This window comes from Ascaphus truei, chromosome 17 (genome assembly GCF_040206685.1).
Source record: "Ascaphus truei isolate aAscTru1 chromosome 17, aAscTru1.hap1, whole genome shotgun sequence".
NCBI lineage: Eukaryota > Metazoa > Chordata > Amphibia > Anura > Ascaphidae > Ascaphus > Ascaphus truei.
This window is the reverse complement of record NC_134499.1, coordinates 44,207,439-44,220,303: the sequence shown is the minus strand read 5'-3', so window position 1 is coordinate 44,220,303 and position 12,865 is coordinate 44,207,439. Positions and strand designations below refer to the sequence as shown.

The 12,865-nt window shown below is 43.3% G+C and overlaps 1 protein-coding gene across 2 annotated transcripts in view; it reads right to left on the bottom strand.

The window, feature by feature from the left end:
- The window catches only part of GLT8D1 (glycosyltransferase 8 domain containing 1), a 41,555-nt gene that overhangs the window by 12,134 nt on the left and 16,556 nt on the right, over positions 1 to 12,865 (bottom strand). For both annotated transcript variants that reach the window (XM_075575001.1, XM_075575000.1), the window contains exons 5-8: positions 9,271 to 9,385; positions 6,046 to 6,130; positions 5,750 to 5,862; positions 3,893 to 4,059 (exon numbers count right to left, since the gene is read on the bottom strand). In XM_075575001.1, the coding sequence (XP_075431116.1) occupies positions 3,893 to 4,059; positions 5,750 to 5,862; positions 6,046 to 6,130; positions 9,271 to 9,385 (480 nt within the window). The remainder of the gene's footprint in view (positions 1 to 3,892; positions 4,060 to 5,749; positions 5,863 to 6,045; positions 6,131 to 9,270; positions 9,386 to 12,865) is intronic.

Here is a 12,865-nt window from a genome sequence, read left to right as displayed (position 1 = left end):
CTACTTACCGTGCACATACTGCACTGACACGGCTACTTACCGTGCACATACTGCACTGACACGGCTACTTACCGTGCACATACTGCACTGACACGGCTACTTACCGTGCACATACTGCACTGACACGGCTACTTACCGTGCACATACTGCACTGACACGGCTACTTACCGTGCACATACTGCACTGACACGGCTACTTACCGTGCACATACTGCACTGACACGGCTACTTACCGTGCACATACTGCACTGACACGGCTACTTACCGTGCACATACTGCACTGACACGGCTACTTACCGTGCACATACTGCACTGACACGGCTACTTACCGTGCACATACTGCACTGACACGGCTACTTACCGTGCTCATACTGCACTGACACGGCTACTTACCGTGCACATACTGCACTGACACGGCTACTTACCGTGCACATACTGCACTGACACGGCTACTTACCGTGCACATACTGCACTGACACGGCTACTTACCGTGCTCATACTGCACTGACACGGCTACTTACCGTGCTCATACTGCACTGACACGGCTACTTACCGTGCACATACTGCACTGACACGGCTACTTACCGTGCTCATACTGCACTGACACGGCTACTTACCGTGCACATACTGCACTGACACGGCTACTTACCGTGCACATACTGCACTGACACGGCTACTTACCGTGCACATACTGCACTGACACGGCTACTTACCGTGCACATACTGCACTGACACGGCTACTTACCGTGCACATACTGCACTGACACGGCTACTTACCGTGCACATACTGCACTGACACGTCTACTTACCGTGCACATTCTGCACTGACACGTCTACTTACCGTGCACATACTGCACTGACACGGCTACTTACCGTGCACATACTGCACTGACACGGCTACTTACCGTGCACATACTGCACTGACACGGCTACTTACCGTGCACATACTGCACTGACACGGCTACTTACCGTGCTCATACTGCACTGACACGGCTACTTACCGTGCACATACTGCACTGACACGGCTACTTACCGTGCACATACTGCACTGACACGGCTAATTACCGTGCTCATACTGCACTGACACGGCTACTTACCGTGCACATACTGCACTGACACGGCTACTTACCGTGCTCATACTGCACTGACACGGCTACTTACCGTGCACATACTGCACTGACACGGCTACTTACCGTGCTCATACTGCACTGACACGGCTACTTACCGTGCACATACTGCACTGACACGGCTACTTACCGTGCACATACTGCACTGACACGGCTACTTACCGTGCTCATACTGCACTGACACGGCTACTTACCGTGCACATACTGCACTGACACGGCTACTTACCGTGCACATACTGCACTGACACGTCTACTTACCGTGCACATACTGCACTGACACGTCTCCTTACCGTGCACATACTGCACTGACACGGCTACTTACCGTGCACATACTGCACTGACACGTCTCCTTACCGTGCACATACTGCACTGACACGGCTACTTACCGTGCACATACTGCACTGACACGGCTACTTACCGTGCACATACTGCACTGACACGGCTACTTACCGTGCACATACTGCACTGACAAGGCAACTTACCGTGCACATACTGCACTGACACGGCTACTTACCGTGCACATACTGCACTGACACGGCTACTTACCGTGCACATACTGCACTGACACGGCTACTTACCGTGCACATACTGCACTGACACGGCTACTTACCGTGCACATACTGCACTGACACGGCTACTTACCGTGCACATACTGCACTGACACGGCTACTTACCGTGCACATACTGCACTGACACGGCTACTTACCGTGCACATACTGCACTGACACGGCTACTTACCGTGCACATACTGCACTGACACGGCTACTTACCGTGCACATACTGCACTGACACGGCTACTTACCGTGCACATACTGCACTGACACGGCTACTTACCGTGCACATACTGCACTGACACGGCTACTTACCGTGCACATACTGCACTGACACGGCTACTTACCGTGCACATACTGCACTGACACGGCTACTTACCGTGCACATACTGCACTGACACTGCTACTTACCGTGCACATACTGCACTGACACGGCTACTTACCGTGCACATACTGCACTGACACGGCTACTTACCGTGCACATACTGCACTGACACGGCTACTTACCGTGCACATACTGCACTGACACGGCTACTTACCGTGCACATACTGCACTGACACGGCTACTTACCGTGCTCATACTGCACTGACACGGCTACTTACCGTGCACATACTGCACTGACACGGCTACTTACCGTGCACATACTGCACTGACACGGCTACTTACCGTGCACATACTGCACTGACACGGCTACTTACCGTGCACATACTGCACTGACACGGCTACTTACCGTGCACATACTGCACTGACACGGCTACTTACCGTGCACATACTGCACTGACACGGCTACTTACCGTGCACATACTGCACTGACACGGCTACTTACCGTGCACATACTGCACTGACACGGCTACTTACCGTGCACATACTGCACTGACACGGCTACTTACCGTGCACATACTGCACTGACACGGCTACTTACCGTGCACATACTGCACTGACACGGCTACTTACCGTGCACATACTGCACTGACACGGCTACTTACCGTGCACATACTGCACTGACACGGCTACTTACCGTGCACATACTGCACTGACACGGCTACTTACCGTGCACATACTGCACTGACACGGCTACTTACCGTGCACATACTGCACTGACACGGCTACTTACCGTGCACATACGGCACTGACACGGCTACTTACCGTGCACATACTGCACTGACACGGCTACTTACCGTGCACATACTGCACTGACACGGCTACTTACCGTGCACATACTGCACTGACACGGCTACTTACCGTGCACATACTGCACTGACACGGCTACTTACCGTGCACATACTGCACTGACACGGCTACTTACCGTGCACATACTGCACTGACACGGCTACTTACCGTGCACATACTGCACTGACACGGCTACTTACCGTGCACATACTGCACTGACACGTCTACTTACCGTGCACATACTGCACTGACACGGCTACTTACCGTGCACATACTGCACTGACACGGCTACTTACCGTGCACATACTGCACTGACACGGCTACTTACCGTGCACATACTGCACTGACACGGCTACTTACCGTGCACATACTGCACTGACACGGCTACTTACCGTGCTCATACTGCACTGACACGGCTACTTACCGTGCACATACTGCACTGACACGTCTCCTTACCGTGCACATACTGCACTGACACGGCTACTTACCGTGCTCATACTGCACTGACACGGCTACTTACCGTGCACATACTGCACTGACACGTCTACTTACCGTGCACATACTGCACTGACACGTCTCCTTACCGTGCACATACTGCACTGACACGGCTACTTACCGTGCACATACTGCAGTGACACGTCTACTTACTCACATGTGGAGACAGCCTCTGAAAAATCAAATGTTATCGGCTTCAAGAATTTGCGTCGCTGCCGTCGCGCTTACTTTAAAGCGCACGCGACGGCGGCAATGCCTTTGTTTTCAGGCGACGTCGCGTCGCCGGCACTATAAGCGCAGCCTTACTGTGCACATGCTGCAGTGACACGTCTCCTATAACTTCTCCCCAAAACATGCAATTGATGCCCGTACTGCAAAGTCAACACAAAACATCTCAATGTGTTGATACAGAGTCAATGCCAAAATGGGACTCCTTTTATCTTGATTGATACATGACTCATAGAATATTCCATGTGATTTTAAATAATAAAACACGAACCCAGATGCTCGAGTTGACATTATTAAAGTAAGTAGCTTTCAGGTACTTACGCAACGTCGAGCTCCATCCATTTCTCAATCTGCTTTGTGATATTCTGCCGTTTCCACTCCGTTAAATTGGCAACGAACACGCCAGGATTGAATGAGCAGGTACTTGCTTTTATGCCCATTTTACGTATTGTTTCTTTCTTGTAGTCTAGAAATCCGATGTAACTATACTAAGAAGGAAAGTGTAAAATACTGTCTGTTAACTGTCCCTGATCCCCAAAGCAAAAAAGTCTTGATTTTATAAAAGGAATACTATTCATACCAGGAACAAAACGCATGCGTGTCCGTGTATGTACATGTACATATTTAGTCGCACACTTGAACCCAACCCATAACTTTTTAAAGTATAAAGTATATTATAAGAGGGATTTTATAGATGTGTTTTAATAGTTCTACATTACTTTTCATGTAAAAGTCACAAGAACAATTGAAATGTACAATACATAACATCCTAGTTACATGTAACAGGACAGGAAGCCGCAGTGCTTACAAAGTTGCACTAAACGGTCAGTCATTTTGAACCACAAAAATTTATTTAACATTATTCTTCCCAAACAAACTACTGAATTATTTCCCATGGAAGTGATAAGACTGAAAGACGGAGTAAAGGCAGCACAATAGTTTGCTGGGATGGAATCAGTTCTTATTTTTTAGTGTAAAACTCTGCTAAGGTAAACTTTGAAACAATGCAAATTAGACATGATGTTAACTGGGACTGATTATTTAATGAATGAATGAATGAAAGGGGCAAGTACAGAGATGTTTTAATTCTGAGTGGGTCCTGTACAATATATTCTGATCAGATACTTCTTGTCTACGTGTTTATGTTGCATCACCTTTTCTTTACAAGAACACGAAATATGTCTAACCAACAGCTTGCCGCAGATGCATGCGTTCACAGAGTTGGTATTGATATAAAAGCCCTATAAAGTTTGTCACAATGGACGTCCAACAGGTTTATACTTGGCTAATTTTTGTCAGTTTGTTTTTACCCTTTCAATGCCAGAACGGCAAGCAAGCAACACATTGGCCTAATGGCAGCGAAAAGGTTAATTAAACAGTTGGAGTATTTTCAAGCACAGAGGTATCAGCCAATAGTATGCATACAATATACCAGGGGTGGATACAAATGTAAAAAACCTAGGAGCCAGCTAGAATTTTTTGTTTTGTTGAGCGGCAGAGGAAGGAGCCGTTCTGGCTCCCACGCCCCCCGGTCAGCAGGTATGTCACAGTGTATAGGTGCATACTGATACAGGACACCACCAACACACTCCCCCCCCCCTACCCCTGACATAATTGGGAGCAGGGGCGAGCAGAGTCCTATAGTGCTCCGCCTTGCTCCCTCTCTCGCCCCTTGCACACCTCTGCCTCTCCTTCTCCGAGCCCTCCCCTCACACTCCTCACTAAGCGGCTGGTCACGGTGCGCCTGATCCTGCTTTGATGTCACGCTACTAAAGCAGGATGGGGCCCTCTGGTGGCGGTCGCAGCAGTGACTGACAGGCGCCAGGGGGTACAGGCGCCAGGGGGTACAGGCGCCCAGGCTTTTTCCATCCCATCAATATACCAATAAAAAAAAAAGTTAAAATTAAGGATACCTACAGCTATACGAACGATAACTTACCTCTCTCTTCATTAAGCCCATAACAAGCCTGTGAACATGCTACAGAAATGCACAAAGCATCTTCATTTAATGTCTGCACCAGTAATGGTAGCAATATAATAAAACAAAAGCATTTTGCAAACAGTGGACACAACAAACCAGTGTATTTTTGCCGGTTCACTGAGTGGAGGTCAAACTTGAATCACATTCAGCCCGTGCAACCTTAAAACAGGGTAAACGAGAAAGAAAACGCATGTTACCTGATTACCTGCACCTCTGACGAGAAATTTAGAAGTAACTGAATCGCAGTCCTCAGAGAATGCGGCTGCATGTCCAGACTTCATTGGACTATTGTAAAGCTCAAGAATATCGCCTGCGGAAATCAAAGGAAAAAGCTAATTACTTACATATTTTATTTAATTTTTTTGCGGGACTGAAGCGTTATAATATATATATATAATATATATATATATATATATATATCTGTAACAATGAAAACGCTGCTACATGTTGGGTTATATTTACAGAAGTAGGGAGGAAAGGAAAGATGGAATACCTTGCACAATAACATCATCATCCACGTATATCGCTTTCTCTACATTGGGAACCAAATCAGGCAAGTAGAATCTTGCGAAAGTTAACTGGGAAAGCACAAGAAGAAATGAAAACCTTACACGATGTACTGGAACTTTTGACATTTGCAATTGATGACATCACATTTTTTTTTAATTTAACAAAACACATGGGAAAATACCTATTAGGCTTCTGGATGTTAAATGGAGTGAGAATTCCTGTACTTTTTATATTTTTAAATGTACCCATTTCTAAACTTGCAGAGATATATGATACTCGTATCTGGTATACATGAAACAAAAGCATAACAAAAAAATACTGGATTTGGTAATATCAAACAGTGTAGAAGTAATAATAAATATTCAAGTCCTGGAACTTTTGGGTAGCAGTAAGGAAGCCACAACCTCCATATTAATGAACAATTGATTAACTGAAGAAGAAGTTCATAAGCAGCTTAAAAAATGAAAGTAAATAAGGCACCTGGCCCCTAACCCTAATGGAAAACAAAATTATTAGTAATAGTCAGCATGGATTTATGAAGGATAGATCATGCCAAACTAACCTTGTTTCCTTAAGGAGATAAGTAGGAATTTAGACCAGGGTAATGCAGTTTATGTGGTCTACTTAGATTTTGCAAAGGCTTTTGATACGGTTCCACACAAGAGGTTGGTGTACAAAATAAAGCAAATTGGACTTGAAAACTGGTTGAAGGGCAGGCAACAGAGGGTTGTCATAAATTGAACTTTTTCAGGTTCGGCTAAAGTCGTGAGTGGAGTACCTCAGGTATTGGTACTGGGACCACTGCTTTTTAACTTGTTTATTAATGACTTTGCGGTTGGCATCGAGAGCAAAATCTCCATCTTTGCTGATGATACTAAATTGTGTAAGGTAATAGAATCAGAGCAGGATGTAATTTCTCTCCAGAAGGACTTGGAGAGACTGGAAATGTGGGCAGGTAAATGGCAGATGAGGTTTAATACAGATAAATGTAAGGTTATGCATTTGGGATGCAAGAATAAACAGGCGACTTACACATTAAAATGGGGATAAATTGGGGGAATCCTTGATGGAGAAGGATTTAGGAGTGCTTGTAGACAGCAGGCTTAGCAATAGTGCCCAAAGTCATGCAGTAGCTGCAAAGGCAAACAAGATCTTATCTTGCATTAAACGGGCAATGGATGGAAGGGAAGTAATCATAATTATGTGATTAGTAAGACCACACCTTGAATATGGAGTACAATTTTGGGCACCAATCCTAAGAAAAGACATTATGGAACTAGAGAGAGTGCAGAGAAGAGCCACCAAATTAATAAAGGGAATAGACAATCAGACTTATGAGGAAAGGCTAGCTAAATTAGATTTATTTACATTAGAAAAGAGGCGTCTAAGAGGGGATATGATAACAATATACAAATATATTCGGGGACAGTACAAGGAGCTTTCAAAAGAACTATTCATCCCACGGGCAGTACTAATGACTCAGGGCCATCCCTTAAGGTTGGAGGAAAGGAGATTTCACCAGCAACAAAGGAAAGGGTTCTTTACAGTAAGGGCAGTTAAAATGTGGAATTCATTACCCATGGAGACAGTGATGGATGATGCAATAGATTTGTTCAAAAAAAGGTTGGACATCTTTTTTGAAAGGAAGGGTATACAGGTATATAGGTATACACCAAATAAGTAAACATGGGAAGGATGTTGATCCAGGGAGTAATCTGATTGCCAATTCTTGGAGTCAGGAAGAAATGTATTTTTCCCCTTATGAGATATCATTGGATGATATGTCACTGGGGTTTTTCTGTTTGCCTTCCTCTGGATCAGAAAGCAAGTATAGATATAGGATAAAGTATCTGTTGTCTAAATTTAGCATGGGTTGAACTTGATGTACGAATGTCTTTTTTCAACCTCATCTACTATGTAAAAAAAAGGGGGAGAAAAAAATCCCCCCTAAATATGTAGTTCAAGCATGAGCGTCATAAAAGCATTAAAGTGAGGCTGTGAAATCTCACACTACGGGTACTTACTATATTATTTATAAAATATTTTACCAGGAAGTAATACATTGAGAGTTACCTCTCGTTTTCAAGTATGTCCTGGGCACAGAGTAAAACAAATAGTACATGGTTACAAGTACAGTTACATAAATGAACAGGGTATACATTATATACAAGACATTGCGTGCACAGTTAAAGAAAATGTATATTATGAGCGTATGAAACAGTTACAGACCAGGTTAAAATGTGAGACAGTCTTAGATTTGAAAGAACTTAAATTGGTGGTAGATGTGAGAGTCTCTGGTAGGTTGTTCCAGTTTTGGGGTGCACGGAAGGAGAAACGTCCGGATACTTTGTTGAGCCTTGGGACCATGAATAGTCTTTTGGAGTCTGATCTCAGGTGATAAGTGCTGCAGGTGGTAGGGGTGAGGAGCTTGTTCAGGTAGCTGGGTAGCTTGCCCATGAAGAATTTAAAGGCAAGACAGGAAAGGTGAACTTTGCGCCTAGACTCTAGTGTTGACCAATCTAGTTCTTTGAGCATTTCGCAGTGATGTGTGTTGTAGTTGCATTGGAGAACAAAACGACAAATTGAATTGTAGAGGGTGTCAAGTTTGCTAAGTTGGGTTTGAGGAGCCGAGCCATATACTATGTCTCCATAGTCAATAATTGGCATTAGCATCTGCTGTGCGATACGCTTTCTGACCAGGAGACTTAGGGAGGATTTGTTCCTGTAAAGTACCCCTAGTTTGGCATAGGTCTTGGTTGTCAGGGTATCAATGTGCATCCCGAATGTTAAGTGGGAGTCAAACCATAAGCCCAGGTATTTAAGACTAGTGACAGGTGTTAGGGTGGTGTTAGCATTGGTTCGAATCAGGAGCTCAGTCACTGGAAGCTTTCACATAACATTATTGAATACTATTTTAGGAATATAGGAGTACAGATGTTAAGTGGGCAACTCCCCCTACTCTGGTTTTATTTGCCAACCGTCCAATTGGCATCATGGACCTCTGCATCCGATAAATGTTTTTTGTGTTTTTTTATAAGTGTGTGCATTTGTGAAGGTTTCTTGGCATCAGCTGTAATCCGTACATAAGTATTGAGAATGATCACATTGATTGCTGGCCTTGTCACTTACAGTATAATTATAAATTATAGTACATGTCCCATTCATACAAATCTAACCATTCGGACTATCAGTTTGCACAAATACTTACTGGTTTTATGGGATCCGCACCGGCATCAACCCGAACCTTCCCATCAAGAACACGGGGATCAAAGTCCAAAATGGAATACCTAACACTTTTTAGCTCTGTATTAGCAAGCCATGTGCTATAAAAGAAAACAAAAAACAAATACACTGGAAAATGTCATTGAATACAATGTTATAGAGTGTTTGTAACAGTAATATCAACTCCCCCTCCATGTACTTTTGCTTTTTTAGTTTTTTTTTAAAACTTGTATTTTATTGATTTTGTAAGTAGGGGGTGGGGTACAGAAAATTATAGGGGGGGGGGGTAGGGGCATTGCCTGGGGGGGGTAATACATAGAATATATGGTTGTGTGAAAAAGAAAGTACACCCTCTTTGAATTCTATGGTTTTACATATCAGGACATAATAACAATTATCTGTTCCTTAGCAGGTTTTAAGATTAGGTAAATACAACCTCAGATTAACAACACATGACATATTACACCGTGTCATGATTTATTTAACAAAAATAAAGCCAAAATGGAAAAGCTATGTGTGAAAAACTAAGTACACCCTTACTGCTTCCAAAGGAATTAAAGATGCTAAGTAGCAGACAGGTGCTGCTAATCAAATGCCCTTGATTAACTGATCAGCAAGTGTGACCACCTCTATAAAAGCCGAAGTTTTAGCAGTTTGCTGGTCTGGAACATTCAGGTGTGTGTTAACACAATGCCAAGGAGGAAAGACACCAGCAATGATCTTAGAGAAGCAATTGTTGCTGCCCATCAATCTGGGAAGGGTTATAAGGCCATTTCCAAACAATTTAAAGTCCATCATTCTACAGTGAGAAAGATTATTCAAAAGTGGAAAACATTCAAGACAGTTGCCAATCTTCCCAGGAGTGGACGTCCCAGCAAATTCACTCCAAGGTCAGACCGTGCAATGCTCAGAGAAATTGAAAAGAAAACAAGAATTACATCTCAGACTCTACAGGCCTCAGTTAGCATGTTAAATATTAAAGTTCATGACAGTACAATTAGAAAAAGACTGAACAAGTATGGTTTGTTTGGAAGGCTTGTCAGGAGAAAGCCTCTTCTCTCTAAAAAGAACATGGCAGCATGGCTTAGGTTTGCAAAGTTGCATCTGAACAAACCACAAGACTTCTGGAACAATGTCTTTTGGATAGACAAGGCCAAAGTGGAGATGTTTGGCCATAATGCACAGCGCCACGTTTGGCGAAAACCAAAACACAGCATATTGGCACAAACACCTCTTACCAACTGTCAAGCACGATGGTGGAGAGGTGATGATTTGGGCTTGTTTTTCAGCCACAGGACCTAGGAACCTTGCAGTCATTCAGTCGACCATGAAATCCTCTTTATACCAAAGTATTCTAGTCAAATGTGAGGCCATCTGTCCGACAGCTAAAGCTTGGCTGAAATTGGGTCATGCAACGGGACAATGATCTCAAGCACACCAGCAAATCTACAACAGAATGGCTGAAAAAGAAAAGAATCAAGGTGTTGCAATGGCCCAGTCAAAGTCCAGACCTCAACCCGATTGAAATGCTGTGGCTGGACCTTAAGATAGCTGTGCATAAATAAATGCCCACAAACCTCAATGAACTGAAGCAACGTTGTAAAGAAGAGTGGGCCAAAATTCCTCCACAACGATATGAGACTGATTAAGTCATACAGAAAACGATTACTTCAAGTTATTGCTGCTAAAGGTGGTACTACAAGCTATTGAATCATAAGGTGTACTTAGTTTTTCACACATGGCTTCTCCATTTTGGCTTTATTTTTGTTAAATAAATCATGACACTGTGTAATATATGTCATGTGTTGTTGTTCATCTGAGGTTGTATTTACCTAATTTTAAGACCTGCTAAGGAACAGATGATTGTTATTATGTCCTGATATGTAAAACCATAGAACTCAGAGGGTGTACTTTCTTTTTCACACCACTGTAGATAAGTGGTTAATGTCACGGGAGACCAGGTATTTACACCTTTTTACCGGGATCATTCACTAACCAAGTTAGTAAAAAAAATTGTCATTTATTTCCTTGAAACATGGGTACACACAGTGGATTACAAAATACAGACGAAAACACACTTACTTGGGGTCTGGGCTGCAAAACTAGACTTTCCTAGGTGAAATGGTTCATAAAACAAAGTATTTAGGTTGACCGGGACTTGTCCCAAAATGTCCTGGAACTCTCATGGGTATAAAGTTCAAGGCGCCACCACTCTCTTTCTTCCGGAGATGCTGGAATCACTTGACTGGGATTAACACCACACAAATGGCTTTATTTTTGTTAAATAAATCATGACAGTGTAATATGTTGTGTTGTTATTCATCTGAGGTTGTATTTACCTAATTTTAAGACCTGCTAATGAACAGATGATTGTTATGTCCTGATATGTAAAACCGTAGAATTCAAAGAGGGTGTACTTTCTTTTTCACACCACTGTACATACATTCAAAGAAGAGAGTACAATTGTAATGAGAAATCTTTAGAGAACCATTGCATGTTACCCAACACAACTCAGAGGGGAGGACTCCCTAGTGACCAGGTCAGCTAACATTTGCTCTCAATGGTTCCCATATATTTTGGAAGCTGTTATGTTTGTCCTCAGGGAGACTCGTGTGTTTCTCCATGAAAATTATGATATTAATTTTATTTTGGGCTATCTTGATGTCGAGCGTTTTTTCTTGTTTCCAGTGGCAAGCTATCCCCACCTTGGCAGCCGAGAGCATGTGCTTAAGCAGCGAGTCCTTATGTCTAACTATTTGCTCAATGGGTTCGGTAATCAGGAAAGTGCCCATATCCCGGAGAGGGACAATGCCAGTAACCTGGGTTATCAATCTCTGGGACAGGACCACCAGATATGTTTACATGTAACAACGTGTCCACAGTTTCACCAGCAGAGTGGAGAATAGTTAGGAAAGAAAACGTGGAGACGTGAGGGGGTTAGCACCATCTGTGCAGGTCCTTAAAAAAAAAATTCTCTTATAGATGAGCATCTGGATGACTTCGCTGCCCTCACAAAATATCTTTAAAAAAAAGACACGGTGCTCAAAGGTTGTCAGTGGCTTAAAAATATTTGTTGTGTTAGGGAACGAACATATGTAGTGTCACACTTGTAAATATTGGAAAAAATGTTTGTTGGGTATCTTGTGTTCTAATTGTATCTCTTTACTTTAGCCTATTGCCTTGCTGGAAGTCCTTAAATTTTAGATTTTAGTAATGCCCAGGGTCCTCCACTTGGGGAAGGATTGAGGGTGGGATGCTGGTGTGAATCTGGGGGTTTCCATGATTCGGGACAAGGGCAACGGGATGAACGAGAGAGTTTTTTGCGGAGTTTTTTTCTTGCAGATTTGATCCCAGATTAGTTGGGAGTGGCCTTGGAATGGATAATCCCTTGATTTTGGGGGTCTGTCCTCTATTATAAGCCATAAGAGAGCCAACATATCCTCCACCCCTGCTTCTGTTTTTTCTATGTCCACCCAAGGTTTAATCTAGCCGCCATGTAGTAGCAGAATAAATCTGGCTGGGCCAAAATCACCCAAAACCATTGGTAGAATCACGGTACTTTTCTTTATTCTTGGTTTCCT